The following is a 22,471-nucleotide window of genomic DNA, read 5'->3' on the forward strand; positions in this document are numbered from 1 at the left end:
TGCAATTGGCGCAGTATTCAAGAAGTTGATTTTATATATGAGGCATTAAATTCAACAGTATTTTTTTGGTATTGTACTGGGACCACACAAAGACGTTTCACTGTACCCAAAAACAAAAATAAGTTCATAAGTGACATTCCAGCGTTCAGAGTGCAGTAGACTCAAAAGTTAGATACATACGTGTGGTTTTTTTGAAACCAGACCTTACATGGAGTATTAATAATATGAGTAAAACCATGTTATCGCCGCTAAAAAGATCCCTTACTGGCTAATAAAGCTCTCATTGAGTCTGGGAAGCACTCTAAAATAACAGAATAACTGCATAAATAATAATATATTGTTTGTTTTACATAAATTAAGAACATTACAAGACATTTAAGTGAAAGATGGGGTTATCTATGTTTTCAAATTATTTGCGCTGTCTCTCCCCATCTTTAGATAATATATCTATATTATCCATGCATCTATTTGTTGCCCTAAATAGTCCTAAATTCCTTAAGTCTGATGACGACCTAAACTCGTCATTGTGTGATTTGGCATCAGAAGTTCATGACAAGATAGACTCGTCATTGCAGCGCAAGGGCAGCTATAATTTTGTTATAATGAATACTTCATTATTCCGAATATTTCGTTATACTGGCGTTCGTTATAAAGACATTTCACTGTACCCAAAAAAAAAAAAAAAGGAGTTCATGAGTGACATTCCATCGTTCTGAGTTCAGAGTGCAGTAGACTCAAAGATACCTTTTGATTTCTGGTTGGATGGCCTCGCCACTCCAGTTTTTCTCCCGCCAGCCCCCTCATCAATCCTCCCCTCCCCTCCCAACGGAGACTTATGGCGTTTCCTCTTCGCTCCACGCTGTGCCTCTTCCTTAGATGGCAGCACTGCTTTGCCGCCTGCACCCGCATCGCATTTAGGACGAGATCGCAACGCTATGCTGGGAGAGGGAGTGGCCGCGTAAGCGTCTGCAAACGAAAAGAAAACGGACATAGCACTCAACAATTTCATTCACACACTCAATCACAAGTGTTTCAACCTGTCGCATTTACTCGACCAACTTAGAATTACAACCCATTTCAGCAATGAAAAACACTTTGCGACTTTCACCATTTGCTTAAAAAAATTACTCCAGCTATCAAGCCATTATCAAGTACAGTGAGCCCTCGTTTAACGTCACTTACCGTTCCTGAAAAATTGTGGCGATAAACGAAATGACGTTAATCGAAACATAATATCCCATAAGAAACAACGTTAAAAGTGAATATCGGCTGCTAGACCTCACAAATCATACGTAAAAAAATTATAGCATATCATATCTGGGGCATTTTTTACGATGGGAATGCCAGACTACGGCATAAATACGAGTTCCTGTCTTCATAGACGACAATAGCAGCAATGACGTAAATCCTTCCCCATTTTTGTATCTTCCCGCATTTGCTTTTCAGCTTCACCCGGCCTTTCGTGGTCGCCAAGGCGAGCGTCGGTCACCTGGGCATCATCATCGCTGAAACATCGTCACAGTTACAGGAACCACAATTATTGTGAGCATGGCAAAAAAAGTGACGACAAAAACTCATAGTTCTACTCGGAAAAATTCCTTGAAATCACTTTTTAGGTTCCTGTAAGCCATTATGTCAAGTAAAACCTTGCGCACCTGCGCAAGAATTCATTTAGCAGAAAATTTGCTAAAACCGTTATCGCAATTAGGAATAAACTCACCGTTTTACACTTCGTTTAGACTGACTGTATTATGGCCCGCAAAACGAACAACCTGCAACACCCGCCACTTCGCCTTTTTTTTTCGCGCGAAATTTAAAAGACTTGACGTTATCGCGAGGCGAAGATGCGATAAACAAATGACGGTCTCAAAATTTTTGTGATGTTATCGCGAAATGACGTAAAATGGGGTGACGTAGAACGAGGAGTCACTGTACATAAACAACAATGAAAAATAAAATGCGGACATTTTATTATCCATATACGCTTGGGTGGACGTTGACAGCAGCAGAGAAGTCAAGAGTTGCAGCAACCGGAATATGGTGATAATGAAGAATGAAGGCAAAATGCTTAAAAAGGGAGAGAAAGTGGGGCACTTGAAAAATAACAACAATTTCATAATTAAAATACAATAAAAATTTATTCATACTTACAGCTTGGAATACAAGCATAGAAGAAAGGAAACAATTCATCAGATGCTACATATGGCAGGGGCGCAGATAGGAATTAAGGCTGGGGGGGTTCGGGTGCAACTAATACCGTGATGTGTGGGGGTATGAAATACCCACCAGGATAAGCGGTAGGTGCGAGATTAATGAATTGAGAAAATTTAAAGATAAACTGTTCAAAACATGGTGAGTTTTACGGCTTTCTGAGGGATATTTTATATCCCTTTAATCCTTACACTATTCAATTAGTAATATCAATCCCATTAAGTAAAATGGATTCAACTTTAAAATTTCTCTGAGCTCTGGGGGAGATGGGAGGTTTTATCCCCCAAAATCCCCCCTTGCTGCGCCACTGACACATGGAGCATGTTTCTCTGTGAAAGTGAGGCTTGGACGTTGACAGCAGCAGAGAAGTCAATAGTGGAAGCATTCGAAATGTGGTGCTAACGAAGAATGATGAAGATAAAATGGATTGACCGTGTAAGTAACGAGAAAGTGCTAAGAAGATTGGGAGAAAAGAGAAGCCTCCTAAAAACATTAAGCAGAAGACGGGACAACTTAGTTGGCCACATTTGGAGGCACGATGGCCAGATGAAAACAATCGTTGAAGGACAAGTGGAAGGGAAGAAGGGCAAGGGACGGCCCCGAGTGAGTTATATAGGGCAGGTTATAAAGGATGTAAAAGAGAATAAATATGTAGCTATGAAGAGATTAGTGGATAGGAGAGAGAAATGGAGAGCTGCGTCAAACCAACCTTAGGATTGTTGACTAATGATGATGATGATAATAACATATTGTTTGTTTTAGGTAAATTATGAACACTGCAAGACATTTAAGTGAAAGTTTGGATTATCCGTGATTTTCCGATTATCCGTGCCGTCTCTCCCCATCATTAGCCATTAGGATAACCGGGAGTTTACTGTAGTTTTATCTGTACACTGAAACCTCTTTACATCGTAATGGAAGGGACCAAAATTTGGGCAACTTGATGTATGGAGGTTCACTATAGAGAGGTTTTAGTGATATGCACCATTTTTTCATATCCTTTGAATGCGAATATATGAAAGGCACTACTGTCTTTTAAACCATTATATTCATGTGATTAAACACACATGCATGCATCAGTGAAGGCATACATACATATATATATTTGAATAATTAAAGAAAGCGAATGCTATCGCATGATTTTAACCATGATTCGAGAGAAAACCATGTGATCTCTCTCAATTCAACAGTCAATTAAAATGATTTGGACAGTTGGATATGTTTTTTCTTATTTACAGTTAGGTACGCTCTCATATGGTACAAAATGGCCACAACTAATGATTAATCTGAATATTACAGCATAATAAGGTACAGTGGAAGCCCCTTATAACGAGTACGGGATATAGCGACAAGCTCGAATTAGCGACAGCTACCCGAGGAACCATTTTAAACCCTATGATTTAAATGTAAAATAAATTCGTATTAGCGATAATGGCTCGATTCCTCTCTTGCGCCATTCGTAATTACGACAGGTTGACTTTTTGACCACGTGCCACATCTCAGGAATTCAATGCTTTTAAAACGGCATTTTTTCCGCCAACGTCGACGTCCACATGTTCCGTATTCTCCTATTCTTCTTTCAATAATAAATTTCTCGAGTACACATTTCATTGCTCTTTTGTCATTTCCCTCCCGCGCCTCCGCAGTGAGATTAAAAATTATTCCGCCCGTCTGCTTGCACCATGGCTGGTAAACGCAAGTCCTTGGATTTAAAGACCAAAATGAGAATTATTGCAGATTGTGAAAGTTGAGAGTGTTCAAAGAGTGAAATAGCGAGGCGATTTGGAATTAATACATCGACATTGTTCACTATTTTAAAGAAAAAAGAACAAATTCGTTCGGCAGTGCTTAAAGAAGGGCGTCCAAGCACCCAAAAACACCTGCGGCCCGGAGAGCATCCGCAGCAAGAAACTGCTCTTTTCTCGTGGTTTTGCCAGCAAATAGCCGCAGGGATTCCTATCATCAGCCCAATGATGAAGGCTAAAGCTGAGTATTTGTGTGAGAGGCTTGGTGAAGACAATTTTAAGTGCTCAGATCGATGGTTTGCACAATTTAAAAATAGGAAGGGGATATCCCTTCACAAACTATCCGGTGAATCATCAAGTGTTGATGTTAATGCTGTGGAAGGCTGGGCTCCGGTCCTTAAAGACTATTTGGACAATTACAGCCCCTGTGATATTTACAACGCGGATGAGACGGGCATATATTTTTAACCTTCTCCCGGACAAAACTCTCGCCACTCGAACGGACCCCTGCAAAGGAGGGAAGAAAAGTAAAGACCGCGTAACTGTTCTTTTATGCGCCAATATGGATGGTTCGGATAAGTTAAAACCGTTCGTGGTGGGGAAATCCGCCCATCCCCTATGTTTTAAGGGAGTTAAAACTCTCCCTTGCACTTACGAAGCAAATAAAAATGCTTGGATGACGGCTGCTATCTTCACGCAGTGGTTATGAGCGTTTGATGCCAGGATTGGTGAAAGGAATAAAAAAGTACTATTATTCATTGACAATTGCCCAGCCCACCCACCAATAGAACTAAGAAACGTTAAAATTGTGTTATTGCCGCCTAACACTACGAGCGTTTTTCAGTTCCAGTCAGCATTCCTATCATCAAGTGTGCGCTACTCCCGCTTGAGGTCTCTACGTCCGCTGATATTGCGTCTGATTGCGTGAATCTCTACGAAACATAAATATTGCTAATAGACAAACAAAGAGTGGGCTTCATTTATCATTTGTCCTTCTATTTATTTGAAACAGTTTTTCACCCTTTCCACCGAAGATAATTGATATGACTAATATGCTTTTAGATGCCGTAATGCTGTTCGGTTTCATGATTCCGATAGCATTTGAGTCGGCTGATTTGAAACACGATAGTAAACCATTCATACAGGCAGACTTGAAGCATAAGAAGATTACTTCCACCTTCATTCCGCCGTTAACCTGAAAAAGATAGAATTGCAATGCTCATGTGGAACCCTAAAATTTTATCACGCTCCTTTCGTCACCCAATTGCAGCAGTCACCCATCTTTTTCATTACTACTCGGAAAGATAGAAGGTATGAATTTTTGAACAGATTCCGAAGTTTTAGCATTTAATAGGGAAGTGCACTAATTTTTTTTTATTGCTGAATTTGAAAGTTTAGCCTAAAAAAGAAACATTAGTATAGTCACTTTTATTTCATGCATCTGGGGTATGCACTTTAAAATGGTTTGAAAGTCGGAAAATTTCATGTTGCGATGAAACACAGTGCCTCCATCTTGATTGAAATGTGACGTCACAAGGCAGTAGTACCAGTGGAGATCGCTGTATTCCGTCGCCTTCTTTAGCGCGGCGAGAGTTTCCGGGAATCGGTGGAGTTTGCTTCCTAAAACTGTCGGCTAGTACGGAAAACATGAATTCAAAAAAGAATTATAAATGAGTTTTCGTTCCAAATTTCATCTCGACGTCGAAACAAAAGCCTGGAGAAGATATTCATTCCCGTGCCTTAAGCACAAGCCATACGGAATAAATGGTTCAAGGCTGCTCCTGACTCTTACCTATCGATGATATTCTGTTTTGAAGATCATTTGAAGGTATTGTAAGATCAAATTGATATTTATATTATTATACTTTACTTAATAGGTACCTCAGTCATATCAGAAAGTGTGTTGAGTCAAAATATAGCATCTTCCACGTAGGCACAGAGTATACACTGTGGCGTAGACCTATGTAATGTATAAACTGAAAGTAGTTTGGTTAAAGAATTATGGCGCGACTGTTATTTTACACGACCAGGCAAAATGTGTACTTTGCCCATGATATGTGCATATATGATAACAAACGATTTTTGTTAAAGTTAATCTTTATTAGTTGAAATTAGTACAATTATAGGTGATACAGATATAAAGGTACACGGCAGGTCGCGCGGCGTAATTTATACTCCACTATGGTGACGGGTTCATCTTGCTGATCTAAAAAATTAGTTACAATACCTCGAACATTGAAAACTCGCAATATAGGCAGTCAAAGTACATTGTAGGAATACACGAGACCATTCTAGCCCAGAATGTACGTACGATGTTGAGATCCTTGGTTTTCAAAGATTGACGTATTTTATACGCCAGCGCGCCCAGTCCAGGGTTATCAACTTTTATTTCATCCTATTTGTTAATTGAAATTATATTTCGGAATGGTTCTTTTAGCACTGCTACTGAGATAAACTGGTAGGTACTGAGTAATAGGTACTGAGGTAGGTACTGAGTAAGTAAACTCCCTTTGGAGTAATGTGAATTACAAGTGTTCGAGATATATGACATTTTATATTCGTCTTGTGTTCTTATTAATTATGTCTGTACGCATATTGTTGCTTGCCGCGAGCCTCTAGAGATATGTGCTCTTGTAAGAGTGGTTTTCATTTTTAATGTGGAATTTAGTCAGTATAAGCAAAGAAAAAATTAACATTTTAGCGCACATCAACTCTTGTAGTCGCCGTATCTCTGCCTTTTTATAACACTGCTAAAATACCTAAACGCCATTATGATGATAAAAATATTGTCTCATGTCTATTATTGCTGCAATTAAAATTAATGATAAACTTGACGCCGTACGATCACAATGAAAACAACAAAATATACTGCCAAGACGAAGACTTGAACCCTGGTCCTAATGGTGGGATTCGTACACGTTACCACTACCCCAACTAACCCACTACAGATTTGAAGATATTTTGGATTAATATAGGACTTGTGAAAAGTACCGCATGAAAATTAATTAATTACAGCCTAACTAAGGCCCTAATTGAAAAAGACGGAGCAAAGTACGTGGTCTCCCCTTGTTAGCCTTAACGCCTCGCATTTCTATGGAGCGTTGAACCTGTCCTCCTTTTTCAAAAGTTCACATAAATACATCAAAGTTTGGTATACCATTTATAAATCGTTGGAATTTTCCTTCTCCCAACCAAGATTAACTTTTCTTGAACCCATCCTGAACAGCGAACCGTTGCAACAACCAGCAAGCACGGAAATAAGGCTAACATCCCACGATTCTAGTTGCGAAGGGCGAACGTTCCGGCCGGCGTGAGTACATACGCAACGAATAAGTCTCGCAGCAAACGTCTGAAATAGGTTTATTCGTTTGACTCAGTTCTTACAAAAAAAAGTTTTGGCATGATAAACGGCATTGTGCCAAAATATACCCAGCTAAAAATAAATACCATCATCTTTTTATTAAAGATTCAATTTGCTATTCGCACTACCTACTCTTTCCAAACTTGAAGTTGACACGTAAATGAATATTAATATATTACGCAATGATGAAGTCATGTACTCAAAAGAGAAGCAGCCACATATATATTCTGAAGATATTTTATGACAGCAAAAAACGGATACCCTCAAATTCAGTAATTTTTCTATGCAATAATAGTGGTAGAACTAAACGGCGTAGAAGCTGCCTTCTGCTACTGCCTTGTGACGTCACGGCCAATATTCAACATGGACACCCGTTTTAGCGGCCTTTGAATTTTTCCATATTTCGGACGGTTATCTCGAATCAAGTATTCACTATTAGGATTTAAACTGTGGTTTTACGACATTATGTTATTCTGAACTCTAATTTAAAAAATGTGTTTGGTGCATTTGAAACACTAGTGTACTTCCCTATAGTCTGATGCATAGCCATAACTGGTAGTTATGACATGTATATTTGGAGCATCCAAGAAATAAGGATAATAACAGCTCATAATGCACAGTTCAGTACGAGTGAGTCTGAAGCTAGGACTTTTAAAATCGACTTCTTAATGCCTCGGCTTATAGCATCCTGCATAATTACATATGATTTGATCATAGATTGCATGTGAATATGATCATTAGTGAATTAAATGTTCAAAATAATGATTTAAAACGGCTATCATGCTGCAATTTTCGCCTCTCAGCAGAAACAGCCGTGGTGACGCCTGATGAGTGATTTTTTTGTGACGATGTGATTGCATTCGGTAACAACGACAACTCACTATAGCGACAGATTTCTCTGTTCCCAACAGCTGTCGTTATAAGGGGCTTCCACTGTATATAATAAAAAAAGAGTGAAACATTTATCGCTGAAAATATCATTCCATGCACGTAATCACGGCTGCATTTATTTGTTGTCTCGGCATGATTTGTGGAGGTAGTTAGGCCGTCTCGGAGGTATCTCCTCGGTATGATAAGTGGAGGTGTTACTGTATTTTGTTCGGATGGTACTGGGACCACACAAAGACATTTCACTGTACCCAAAAAAAGGAGTTCATGAGGAGTTCTTACTAATAAACATTAACTTACTGGCTAATAAAGCTCTCATTGAGTCTGGGAAGCACTCTAAAATAACAGAATAAGTGCATAAATAATAATATATTGTTTGTTTTACATAAATTAAGAACATTACAAGACATTTAAGTGAAAGATTGGGTTATCTGTTTTCAAATTATTTGCGCCGTCTATCCCCATCTTTAGATAATATATCTATATTATCCACGCATCTATTTGTTGCCCTAAATAGTCCTAAATTTCTTAAGTCTGATGATGACCTAAACTCGTCATTGTGTGATTTGGCATCAGAAGTTCATGACGAGTCTATCTCGTCATTGCAGTGCAAGGGCAGCTATAATTTATACTATTATAATGAATACTTCATTATACTGAATATTTCGTTATACTGGCGTTCGTTATAAAGACATTTCACTGTACAGGCATCCCCCGAGTTTCGTATGTCTCGACTTACATAAATCCGTACTTACGTAAGTGATAACCGTATTTCAAATGATTACGTTAATTTTCGAATGCGAGCGCGAAGAAGTAGATATTCGCTCGTTCGACCTATGGTAGAAAAAAAATTGAATAGTTATCGAGTTTTTTACGTGCTAAAAATAACAAAGTGACCCATTTTTGTCATTCCTCGAAGGAATTTTCATTAATTTCTGTAGAAAAATCGCTTATAAATCCCAAGTCAATAATCAACGTGAAAATTTGCAGTTCTAGCGATGGATGTGGTTGCGCTCATTTCTGTACGTTACAACTTGTTATACGGCATGCACACCCTAACTCCGAATTTAAACTATTTAAAAATTGTATCCTTAAGTTTACATCTATGGAATTAAAAGAAAATGAAGTTCAAGCAGAAATTTTTATTGCGGAAAAGAATTGTTTAGTACCCACGTAACGGCATTGAAATTTTGAGTGTTGGCAATGAACGCCGCGGAAAAGTTAAGGAAAAGTTGACACACGATATTAATTGCGTAATTGTTTACATGTTTCTGGCGGAAAGTTTTATTAAGCTGCATTTTCTAGTTCTCTCATATTGTGTGCAACTGTAAATGAATATTGCGTCATTGAAATCTTTTCCCCACTAACTATGTTGCACGTTAATGACGGAGTTGGCTGAATAAAAGCTCACTTTTAATTAGCTTCGTGCTTTGGAAATACTCTTCGATGTTCGATGTTTCCAGCGCAGTAAATATTCAAATGATGATATTTTCACGTTATTTTATTGAGATATGAGATAATAAAAGTATATTTCCGTGCGTGAAAGATTGAGGGTATGTGCGTGTGAATGTATCTAAGAATATAGTAATTTACTGGTATTTTTTGTGTGTTATTTGTTCGTAATCCTAGACTCTCCTCCTACGTGTATTAACTGTGACAGTGAAACCACCAGATTCATCGGTAAACGTAATATATAAAAGGCAGAAGATATAATGATTAAATGTAGGTAGACAATGCATTCTTTGGGCCCTTAGGTCAAAGTATAACATAATGAATCAATTTAAGTATTCAGTTTAGTATTATAGCATTGAGATACCGTACTTTCCCGAATCCACGCAATCAGTCAACTATGGAAATAATATTACGCATTTTGATTGGCAAAGCTCGAGATGCAACTCCCAGACTATATTAATGTTTATCGATTTTGTATCTAATAACGTAAGAATACGCGGTAGAGTTCATTATTATCGCAGTGAATTGAATGAAACTGCACCGAGAATTTACCGCGCATTTCTCTGCTGAGAATTTCACCGCGCCGATCGAAATCTCTAAAGCACTAACGCAAAGGTTCGACTTACGTAAATTTCGACTTACGCAGAGTCTGCCGGAACGCATCTCTTACGTAACTCGGGGGATGCCTGTACCCAAAAAAAAAAAAAAAAAAAAGGAGTTCATGAGTGTCATTCCAGCCTTCAGAGTTCAGAGTGCAGTAGACTCAAAAGATACCTTTTGACTTCTGGTTGGATGGCCTCGCCACTCCAGTTTTTCTCCCACCAGCCCCCTCATCAATCCTCCCCTCCCCTCCCAACGGAGACTTCTCTCGTGTCCTCTTCTCTCCACGCTGTGCCTCTTCCTTAGATGGCAGCACTGCTTTGCCGCCTGCACCCGCATCGCATTTAGGACGAGATCGCAACGCTATGCTGGGAGAGGGAGTGGCCGCGCAAGCGTCTGCGAACGAAAAGAAAACGGACATCGCGCTCAACAATTTCAATCACACACTCAATCACAAGTATTTCAACCTGTCGCATTTACTCGACCAACTTAAAATTACAACCCATTTCAGCAATGAAAAAACTTTGTGACTTTCACCATTTGTACATAAACATAGTTGCAAATTGTCTGTATGTTAACGGCGGTTTGCAACGAGTGACTCTTTTGTATTTCTTTTTTTCTTTTCTTTTATGAATGTAATGTCACGCTGAACTTGTATAAGTTGTACAGTAATCTTCTCAAACACATTCATGGCTCAAACATATTGTTGCAGAATATTGAGTTTCAAATTGTGTTAAATTAGAGTGTTATACCAATCTGTCATTTATCTTTTTAGAAAATATTTTTTGTGTGACACTATTGTCATAATAAATTGCCGCCTTAATTTCTTGTAATAATTAGTCAGTTATATCGCAGTATGATATTTTTCCTTTCTTTAATATTGTTTCGCCGAATGGTCTGTAAGTTAACGGCAGTCTGCAACGAGTGAATCTTTTTTATTTCTTTTGATTTTTTGTTTTCTTTTATGAATGTAATGTCATGCTGAACTTGTAAAAGTTGTACAATAATTTTCTCATGGGCCACGAGGCCCACGAAATAAACGAATTTATTATTATTATAAATACCAATGAAAAATAAAATGCGGACAGGTTAATATGCATATACGCTTGGGTGGACGTTGACAGCAGCAGAGGAGTCAAGAGTGGAAGCATTCGTAATATGGTGATAATGAAGATTGAAGGCAATATGGATATAAAGGGAGAGAAAGTGGGGCACTTGAAAAATAACAACAATTTCATAATTAAGTACAACAAAAATTTATTCATACTTACAGCTTGGAATACAAGCATAGAAGTAAGGAAACAATTCATCAGATGCTACATATGGCAGGGGCGCAGCTAGGAATTAAGGCTGGGGGAAGTGGTTAAGGTGCAACTAATACCGTGATGTGTGGGGGTATGAAATACCCACCAGGATAAGCAGTAGGTGCGAGATTAATGAATTGAGGAAATTTAAAGATAAACTGTTCAAAACACGGTGAGTTTTACGGCTTTCTGAGGGATATTTTATATCCCTTTAATCCTTACACTATTCAATTAGTAATATCAATCCCATTAAGTAAAATGGATTCAACTTTAAAATTTCTCTGAGCTCTGGGGGAGATGGGAGGTTTTATCCCCCAAAATCCCCCCTTGCTGCGCCACTGACACATGGAGCATGTTTCTCTGTGAAAGCGAGGCTTGGACGTTGACAACAGCAGAGAAGTCCAGAGTGGAAGCATTTGAAATGCGGTGCTACCGAAGAATGGTGAATATAAAATGGATTGACAGTGTAAGTAATGAGAAAGTGCTAAGAAGATTGGGAGAAAAGAGAAGCCTCCTAAAAACCTTGAGCTGAAGACCTTAGTTGGCGGCATTTTATGGCATGATGGCCTGATTAAAACAATCTTAGAAGGGCAAGGGATGGCCCCGAATGAGTTATTTAGGACAGGTTATTATAAATGATACGTAAAAGAAAAGAAATATTTAGCTATTCAATAATATTCAATAGTGCATCTATTCATCGGATACTACTTACTATACTACGCAGTTCATGAGTCCACTGCCATCATTCATTGAAATTCTTTCACGGCTCATTTACGGTTGAGTGGAAACCATGAAATACATTATATGGGAAATTTCGTTATACGGGACGGAAAATAATTTCGATATAATGAATGCCTCATTATACTGAATACTTCGTTATACTGGAGTTCGTTATAAATACATTTCACTATACCCAAATAAAAAAAGGAGTTCATTAGTGACATTCCAGGGTTCTGAGTTCAGAGACCATCATTCTTTGGTTGTACACACCGGTGGCTGAAGCGACACTGTTTTCCCCTCCAGTTGAGTCTGCGGGCTGAGTCTCTTCATCGGAGGCATCCCGTTGCGAAGAACTTTCATCCGCTGACTGAAAACAAAACAAACAACTAAGAGAAAGAACCTTTAGGCCCGTATTCTTGGTCGACCCTGTAGGGCGAACCAACCCTGGATACGTCATCAGCCCCTTACATAAACCGATCTCGTCCTACATAAGTCACATCAAGCCCTACTGCTCAAGGCTGTTTTTGGAACTAAACAGGCCCTACTTGATGTAGGGTACCCGAACCAGCCCTACACCCTACAAAAACATGCCGGCCAAAGTTCGTCTGCAGATCACTTCGATTGAAGAATCCACGTTACAATGGATATTACGGGAGACGAGATCACACAAACCATTTTAAATTGTACAGTTACACAATTGAAAGGTACTACCACATTATACCCATCCAGTGAAATAAATAATGAAATTGGCTAAAGTATAATAAGTTAAATATATTGGTATAAATCACCTTGTTTCTGTGGATACATACATTAATATTTTTCACCTTTCGCACTTGGTACGCTTTTGAGAAACCAATATCGTTTACATACAACCATAAAAAACATATGTTGATGTAGACTTTCCCGGGGTGGTTAAGCATGCGTAGCAAGGTTTTCGGGTTAACCTCCGCATCGTTTCATCTTCATGACGACAGTGGATGTTATCGCTATTTCGATATCTTCTCTTATGAGTCCGGGAAAGTAATGCTTTTCTCTGTCGATAATTTTTGCACTTTCAAAGTCCACATTCTGTGCTGGTCCTTCCCACTTTCAACAGGGAGGACAGCTACTCGCTCTCAAACACTTGGAAGAGATACTTACCCAAACGGACCAATCAGAACGCTCCTAGCCCAAACCCAGGTCTATATAAGACAGGCAAAAACCTGCATCAATTACTTTGTACCTGAAGACGCCAGCTGCAAAGCCGGCTTTGCAGCTGGCGTAACTGTCGTCTTGAAGATGAATCGACGCGGAGGTCAACCCGAAAACCTTGCTATGCATAGAAAACATAGTTTCATGACAAGATGAGTCTACTTTTGACTTGATATGAGAGTATTTGCAGTGATAATTTATGTTCCGACACGACATGGCAGACAGCACCGATTGTTTGTTTACCTTGAACCGTTGCCCTAACAATGCACCCAAAAATTATTGGACGTCTTTTCTTAGTCTCAAAGTTAGGTCTCACTACGCAACCAGAATGGAAAACTGGTGCTCTGCCATCATGTACATCATTTCAGAGAACTTGACTGTTTTCAACGGGAAAAAACATCTTTAAATGCATGCCTACTATCTTTAGAGATATTTTAAACTACAGTAGAACTTGTTTAGTATGTTTCTGAAGGGACCACAAAAAGTGAACGTACTAACCAGGAAAACGTACTAACAAGGAAAGTAAATAATAGCAGTTGGGGTAATTGCAATCTGTGGAAAAGTCGTCATAATTACATTAATTACTAACCGGTAGTTTTCATGGGAAACGCATTCAAGATCCCCTTCCTGTACTCTTTTCACATTTAAAGTGAAGAAAATGAGCGCTACATTGAAAAACAATACCATCAGAATAAAAATCACAATGTTTCATAGATTTCCTGAAGACAATTACTTGAAAAAGGCTTCTATCTCCCGTGATTTATCCTATATATGTACTTATAGAAAGAGGAAAAGTGATGCTAAGTCATTTCTTCTTTCTCACAGCGTTCTCAGAGAATATAACAACAACCCTGAGTATGTCAACAGGTTGTTTTTATACATCATAAAAATTGGACAAAATTATATGACCTTAAAATTACGGCAATAGCCGTACACATTCGCTCCTGGAATGATACCATATCGATTGTTGTTCGATCGATATATCGATTGATAACACGCAGGATTATTAGATTACGACGTAATTACAAGAAGACTTTATATAATACAGTTGAAATTTACTTTGTCTTTACTTCAAAATTTGTCAAATGTCGTCTGCTTCCGCTCCGGGATTAAGTATTTTTAAGCTAAGCTTCGCGTGAAGATCCAGATCATCGTCTGCTCCCAAAACAGTAGTCAAGAAAATACGCACGTACTCGACGTCCAGTTAACGGAGTACGTGCAGTACTGCTTTAGATAAAGTGGGAATTGGATATGACTCATTTCTTCATCATGATAACTCGTGCAATGGCAACAATTGAGCACTCGCAAAATTTGTGCGCAGCAGCGGGCACTCCAAAGGCAACAGAAGGTGAGGAGCTAGGGGTGGGGAAAATTGGGGCTTCTCATTGGCTGTAGTTTTTCATAGTCAGACATTCCCGAAAAATGACCGCATTTTATTATTCATCATGTCACAAGAATTGCATTTGGATAAATGACTGTCAATGAAAGAGATGTGTTAATGGCTAATAATAATAAATTAAATCATGAATTCGGAGGTTTACGACCCGTAAGAAGATATTAGAGAACGAATTGCGGGTTGCGTCACAGCAAGCAATTGAGCGTACTAACCAGGAAAGTGCAATTTTTTCAAACGTACCGACCAAATACTTTTGCCTATATTTTGTTCCGATGGTACCGGGACCGAGAGAAATCGCCGTACTAAAGAGGAAAACATACTAAGGAGGAACGTATAACCAAGTTCCACTGTATAAATGTTTATATAAATAAGGTTTTCTAAGGCTAACAACAGGAAAGTATAAGGTTTATTGTAAATTCAATACCTAACACCTATGCTACCAGGAGCACATCTTCCCAACGTTAAAATGGTCTCAAATAGTGAAAATTAATTATTGCAAAGACCCCTAGGAACTAGACCCTTGCACTCAGCGAGGGTTGATTGTATAAAAGTGAAGCAGGCTTCCCACTGTATCTAAATCATAAGATTCACGTTTCTTTCCAGGTTTTCACAGTCTAAATGTCGTTAAATTCATGGGGTGTCAATTAAGCCATTTTTGGCAGGATATTGATCACTTAAACAACCACTGGCTGCAAACGTTTACCAAAATTTTATGAAACGTGACAGATGCTGTGAATGCAATTGCAGCAATGAAAGTGCTATCTCTCCTGATGTCGCATATTGTTTGCAAAATTCCTCTCCTGCTAAAGGTTGTGTAGTGAGTGGGAACATTAGAGGGACCAGGTTGCCCCAGAAGTTGAGACGTGTCTGAATTTTCAAATCACTTCTTAAAAAAAACAGCACACACTCCTATACATCTACATTCACTTCGCACTACTCAAAAATTACAAAATACAAAAGGGTAGGTTTCCTTCATGAAAGAAAAAGAAAGGCATTGATTGCGATTCGTTACCCACCATTAGTACATTCATAATATACTAATTATTTCGTTTTAGAAATACCGGTATAGACGAATGGCAATGGTCCATTTTTATCCTCATTTGAAAAGGGCCAGATTGGTGCCCATGCCATGCCACTCCACGTGACGTCACAGGGACCTAGTTTCTATACGAGCAGATAGAAGTTATACATCGTCTGAGATTACCAATGCATGCATGAGGCGCAAAGGTCAGGAAAATATGTATTAATAATCACCGATTAAAACTGGCTAAGGTCGGAAAGTTTTCCTCGTTTGAAAAGGTATTAATAATCGTTATTTAAGCCAAGCACTACCAGCCAGCAGGGTACTCAGCTACCCGCTAGCAGCCTGCGTCGTATCAGCGCTAAGCCTCACTTCAAGGTCATCTCACAGGGCGGCAGCGGGAGCCAGACGGAGAGATTTCCCGGCATTCATACTTACGTGTCGCATTTTCGCGCACTTGAAATTTTTAACTTTTCATTTAATCGCGAAAAATAGATATCGTCATTTAAAAATCTAAAAGCGTGAAATACGTACTCCAGGAGTTATAATCTTTTGATTTAGGCAATAAAAAAATAATAGGAAACCACCCTAATAAATCAACAGTTGAGACAAACATAGGGGAAAAAGAAACTCATGTTATCCTTTAAAATAAATAAATATTGCCATGAACTTAATTTATAGCAGACAAGCAACAACATGGCGGCGATCGCCACAATACCTAAAGAGGCCTCGGAAACATGAAAATGTCGGCAAGAGCGACAAACCGACAAACCCTGAAATGGTGCGTGTTCATGAGCAACTCTCAGAGAAAAAAATTGGAAACCATGAGATCGGGAAGCAATGCATGCATTTTTCATTCTTTCATTAACCGCTGGTCATGGCAAATCAAATTATTGCCATTACAAATCACCATCGGAGAATTCATCTGGACCACCAGTTTTAGCATATAATATTTGAAATTTATATTTTTCATTTTCGAATGATATTTGAAGTCTGATGATAACAAAAATGTGCAGAGAGCGAGTTTTCCTGTGAAAAAAAGTAAATACGTGCAGAGAGCGGTTTTTTTTTAATGTAACTTTTTTCATAGACTAACACACGTCTGCGTCAATAATAAAAATTTAGACACATTCGCATTTGTATAGCCCAGTTTCATCAACGAAAGCCTTGAGAAGGTTGAAACTTGCTTGGCATAAGCCGCCACTGCATCCAGGCAGACTCGACAAGTTGCGTTCGGCCGCCACCGTGCACCTGCCTGGCTGCTCTGGTATGTAAGGACGCAATTAACACTACGTTATTGTTTAGCCCCCACTGCCAAACGACAATGGGTGCTTTCCACTCATGTGACTCACGCGTCGACTAGTGTCGACTCACCGAAACTGTTTAATACTCTCCAATGCCTGCACGTAATTGGTTGTTGACTTGTGTCACAACAGTCCGCGGCACACACAGAATGGAATACAAAAACCACGGCGCAAGTCGACTTGGGTATGAGAGGATAGCCCCCAATGTAACCACCGTGGCTATTTTTATTTCATTCCGTTCAATTATTAAATTTTAATGACAGCAATGCCTCAGATGAATCAATATCCCACCAGTTAGAAAGAATAAGAATCGATTGAATCGGAATCGAGAATCGGGAATCGATTTTAAGGAATCGGAATAGGGTAGTTTCCTTCATCAAAGAAAACGAAAGGCATTGATTGCGTTTCGTTAGCCACCATTAGTGTATTTGTAACATAAAAATTATTTGGTTTTAGAAATACCGGTTTAGACGAATGGCAATGGTCAATTTTAACCTCATTTGAAAAAGGCCAGATTGGCGCCCATGCGATGCCACTCCACGTGACGTCACAGGGACATAGTTTCTATATGAGTAGATTTTACATTGTTTGAGGTTACCAATGCAAGCATGAGGCACAGAGCTCAGAGAAAAATGTATTAATAATCACCTATTAAAACTGCCAATGGTCGGATAGTTTTCCTCGTTTGATAAGGTATTAATAATCCTTATTCATATAGAAAAATAGGTATCGTCATTTAAAAATCTAAAAGCATGAAATATGTACTCCAGGAATAATAATCTTTCGATTTAGGCAATAAAAAAATAATAGGAAACCACCCTATTGAAATCGGAATGGAAAAAAAGTGCAATCGACTCATCCTTTATAGCCGTGATACACATTTACCTCTGGTTCACTCTCCACAGCCTCACTGCATTCCAAATCATCAGGCGTGGATTCTTCTCCAGACGACGGTTCCTCCTCTTTGATCCCCACGTCTGCTGCATTAGGCAACAATCCCACGTCACCCTTTTCTGTCTTCACACAAAACTGAAAAAGATTCCATCCATCGCACATTAGCGGGGAGCTAAAATAATTGAGTTTACTGCAATGCAAGCTATCAAGCACACTGACCAATTCAGGTGTGTAACCAAACAAAGCAGATAAATTCATGAATGATTCCGCATTTTCGTGGGAAATTTCACAAAATTCCAGGTTAATCTTACGTGATTATATAGGTAGATAAAAATTTTAAAACACCCAAATGTTACTTCAAAATTTTAAAATTATATTTTACTCATGCATTTACCAGGACAAGGGATTTGTTAGTTAACACATATTGTCTATGAATATTATGTGTTTACTGCAATGAATAAGAATTTTAAAACATCGAAAATTACTTCAATATTAAAAAAATTATATTGTACTTATGTATTTACCAGGACAATGGATTGGTTAGTTAACACATATTGTATACAAATATTATGTATTTACTGTAGGTATCATGCGTTTAAGAATTTTAAAACACCCATATTTACTTCAATACTTTTTTAAAAAAATCATATTTATGTATCTACAAGGACAAGATATAGGTTTGTTAACACACAAACTGTACATACATCTTCAAATACTGCAATGAACAAGAATTTTAAAATACCCATATTTACTTCAATGCTTTTCAATAATGTTATATTTATGCATTTACAAGCACAAGAAATTAGCACACAGCGTATTTAAAATTTAAATTCATTCATTGCAAACCAAGAAACTGCTTTGCCCCTTAGCAAAAAAACTGTTGGATTTTAACAATTACTGTTGGATTTTAACAGTTACCGTTGCATTTCAACAGTTACCGTTGGATTTTAACAGTTACTGTTGGATTTTCTACAGTTACTGTTGGATTTTAACAGTTACTGTTGGATTTTCTACAATTACTATTGGATTTTCCACTGTTACTGTTGGATTTTAACAGTTACCGTTGGATTTTAACTGTTACTCTTGGATTTTAACTGTTGCTGTTGGATTTTAACCGTTACTGTTGGATTTTAACAGTTACTGTTGGATTTTCTACAGTTACTGTTGAATTTTAACAGTTACTGTTGGATTATTAGAGTTACTTTTGGATTTTAACAGTTACTGTTGGATTTTTAGAGTTACTGTTGGATTTTCCACTGTTACTGTTGGATTTTCCACTGTTACTGTTGGATTTTCTACAGTTACTGTTGGATTTTCCACAGTTACTGTTGGATTTTAACAGTTACTGTTGGATTTTCTACAGTTTTTTGTTGGATTTCAACAATTACTGTTGGACTTCAACAGTCACTGTTGGGTTTCATTAGTCACTGTTGGATTTTCTATGGTTACTGTTGAGTTTCAACAATTACTGTTGGATTTCAACAATTATTGTTGGATTTCAACAATTATTGTTGGATTTCAACAACTACTGTTGAATTTCAACAGTGGTCCCAATTAACTGTTGAAAATTTCAACAGTTTTTTCACTAAGGGTAATGTTAGAAATTTAATACCTGCGAAGGTTTCCTGGTTCCAACGCTAAACTCTGGAGAAATAAACGATAAGAATTTGAGGGAAAATAGAACGAGGATCACATTAAAATTTGTAGGATTCTTGTGAGCTGCATTTTTCTCACTGGCATTTCCAGGTAAAAGGCGTGTGGCTCAAATGGGTAAATAGGATAACTCATGCCTCATACCGCAGGGATGAAAAATTCATCCACAATTCCCGATTTCCCCAGTTGCCGGACACCCTAAGTGAATCTATTTCCCGATGAATAGGGATGAACGCAACAAAAAGCACCACTTACCTCACACGGAACGCTTTCACTCAATTTCCGCCCATCAGTGACTTCATCAAACAGCATCACATCATCATCAAATGGTTCCTTGATCTGAAAGTATGCACAAATAATAATAATATACATACTACATACCTTGAAAGCTTATAAAAATGATTCCCTATAACTAAAGTACAGTACACACTCGATTATCGTAGTGGGCTAGTGATGGGGAGAAACGGCACGAATATTCGGAAAACACGGATAACCCTAACTTTCACTTTAATGTCTAGTTATGTTCATGATTTACTTAAAACATACAATACATTATTATTTATGCAGTCATTCCGTTATTTTAGAGTGCTTCCCAGACTCAATGAGAGCTTTCTTCGCCAGTTCGCGATATTTTTAGCAGCGACAACAAGGTTTTACTCGTATTATTAATGCTCCATGTAAGGCCTGGTTTCGAAAACCACGCAACCGTGACTGTGTGATCACGGATATAGAAAAGTAGTCAGCACCAATGCTTAAAAACAACTGCTTGACGTCAGAAACTACACCGTCAGGCACCACGACATGTAGTTGCATCTCACACAAGTTGCCCGGGTTGCAACTGCTGCGGGACGTGTAAACGTGATCACGGAGCATGGTCGTGCACTGCGAGGCATGGAAAATAGACAAACAAGATCACATCATGGACCATGATTTACGGAAAACAAACAATATATTATTATTTATGCAGTTTTTCTGTTAATTTAGAGAGCTTCCCGGACTCATTGAGAGCTTCACCCTAAGTGAAAAAACTGTTGAAACTTTCAACAGTTAAATTAGGACCACTGTTGAATCCAACAGTAACTATTAAAATCCAACAGTAACTGTTTGAACTCAACAGTAACCGTAGAAAATCCAACAGTAACTGTATAAAATCCAACAGTAATTGTTGAAATCCAACAGTAACTGTTAAAATCCAACAGTAACAGGGCTATTCTGTAACAGATAGCGGCTCCGCTATCACGACGAAGATGCTATTTCTGGCGCAATATTACGCCCCCCCGATTCACTATCTCAAAATAGCGGCCCCTAAGCGGAATTTGGGGTCGCTTTATAGCATCGACAATAACGCCAGCATTTGGCTCGCGTTATTCCGATAGCGGCCCCTACCAGGGGCGGAGTTTTGTACACGTCCAATCATATTTCTCGATTCTTTGCAATAAACAAATGAGGCACTCCGAAAACGCAGCAGGATACTCGGCAGCCCGGGAAGAAGTTAAAAATACGATGTGGCTTGTGTTTGGAGATTTTTATCGGATATTTTCTAGCCTAAGTAAATAAGCGTCTATATTCAAGGGTTCAACAGTCGACGACGGAAGAATATCGCAAATTTTTGAGCTTAATAAATCGGAATTTACAAGTATAATTGTCTTGAAGAGGACTTCGTCCGCTACGCACTATTCGTTCACCTACGCCTATAATGATTATACTCTTATGATTAGTGGTGACTAGAGATGTGCGAATAGTATCCGCGAATACTCGAATACCTCGAATACCAGAAAGTATTCGATATTCGAGATCTCGAATAGTTATGCCAAAGGTGCCGTCTCGAATACCTCGAATACTTTGAATTTCGCGTCATACACTGTCGCTCGCTCGTCGTTGGTAGTTGGCTCGGAAAAGGAGAACTTTAGTAGTTTAGTGCATGCAGCGCCGTTTTAGGCAACCTTACGAACTATATCAAATTCGCGGGTTAGAGCCGTTAGAGCTGTGAAAAGAGTTCGACGTGGGGAACCGAAATTGATCTGGTGAAAAAAATCCGAAAATCCCAGGTGTCCCCCATCACGAGAACCTCAGTGCCGTGGGACAGTGACATTGGCGCATTTCCCACGATCCGCTATCCCCGTCCATTCAGCGTTAGCCCCACCCCCTCCTCTTCTCCGAAATCAAACAAAAGGTCCCGACTCGAGCAGGGATCGTATTACGAAGATCTCAGCTTCGAAAAAAATATCAAGTTACCGGAAAATAATAGAATCGCGTTTCACCCTTCACTCTTTCTCCCCCACTGACCATTTTCCCGCATTCGTCTTTTGATAAAAATAAGACGAGGTGTTTACCATGTCTCCTTTGCGGCTAATAACGACAGGCAATTATTTTGAATCTTCCCCAGGAGATGAAACTACCACAAGGAGGAAATCAGTGCCGTGGGATGGTGACATTGGCGCATTTCCCACGATCTCCACTATCCCCCTCCCTTCAGCACACACCCAGCCTCACCCACTCATGACGATTTCCTCTTCTCCGATATCAAACAAAAGATCAGACCTCGCGCAGGGATCGTATTACGAAGACCTTAGCTTCGAAAAAAATATCAAGTTACGCGAGAAAAATAATAACGTGTCTCGCACCCACCCCCTTTTCTCACCCGCTGACCTTTTTCTACCTACCTGCTTCGAATTTCCCCCTTACTGGGAGTCAACTGCTGCATGAGTCATCTACTAGCCCGAAAGGTGTC

The 22,471-nt window shown here is 38.8% G+C and overlaps 1 protein-coding gene across 7 annotated transcripts in view; it reads right to left on the reverse strand.

Moving 5' to 3' along the window:
- LOC124170448 (oocyte zinc finger protein XlCOF6-like) overlaps positions 1-22,471 on the reverse strand; it is a 73,655-nt gene that overhangs the window by 15,995 nt on the left and 35,189 nt on the right. For 2 of the 7 annotated variants that reach the window (XM_046549173.1, XM_046549170.1), the window contains 4 exons: positions 18,079-18,222; positions 12,552-12,648; positions 10,432-10,653; positions 745-966 (listed from right to left, as the gene is read on the reverse strand). In XM_046549173.1, the coding sequence (XP_046405129.1) occupies positions 745-966; positions 10,432-10,653; positions 12,552-12,648; positions 18,079-18,222 (685 nt within the window). Of the gene's footprint in view, positions 1-744; positions 967-10,431; positions 10,654-12,551; positions 12,649-18,078; positions 18,223-19,995; positions 20,216-22,471 lie in introns of those variants that run through there. The other 5 variants (XM_046549172.1, XM_046549171.1, XM_046549176.1 and 2 more) reach the window with 4 other exon arrangements.

The sequence above is a fragment of the Ischnura elegans genome, chromosome 13, assembly GCF_921293095.1.
Source record: "Ischnura elegans chromosome 13, ioIscEleg1.1, whole genome shotgun sequence".
In the NCBI taxonomy this organism is placed as follows: Eukaryota; Metazoa; Arthropoda; class Insecta; order Odonata; family Coenagrionidae; genus Ischnura; species Ischnura elegans.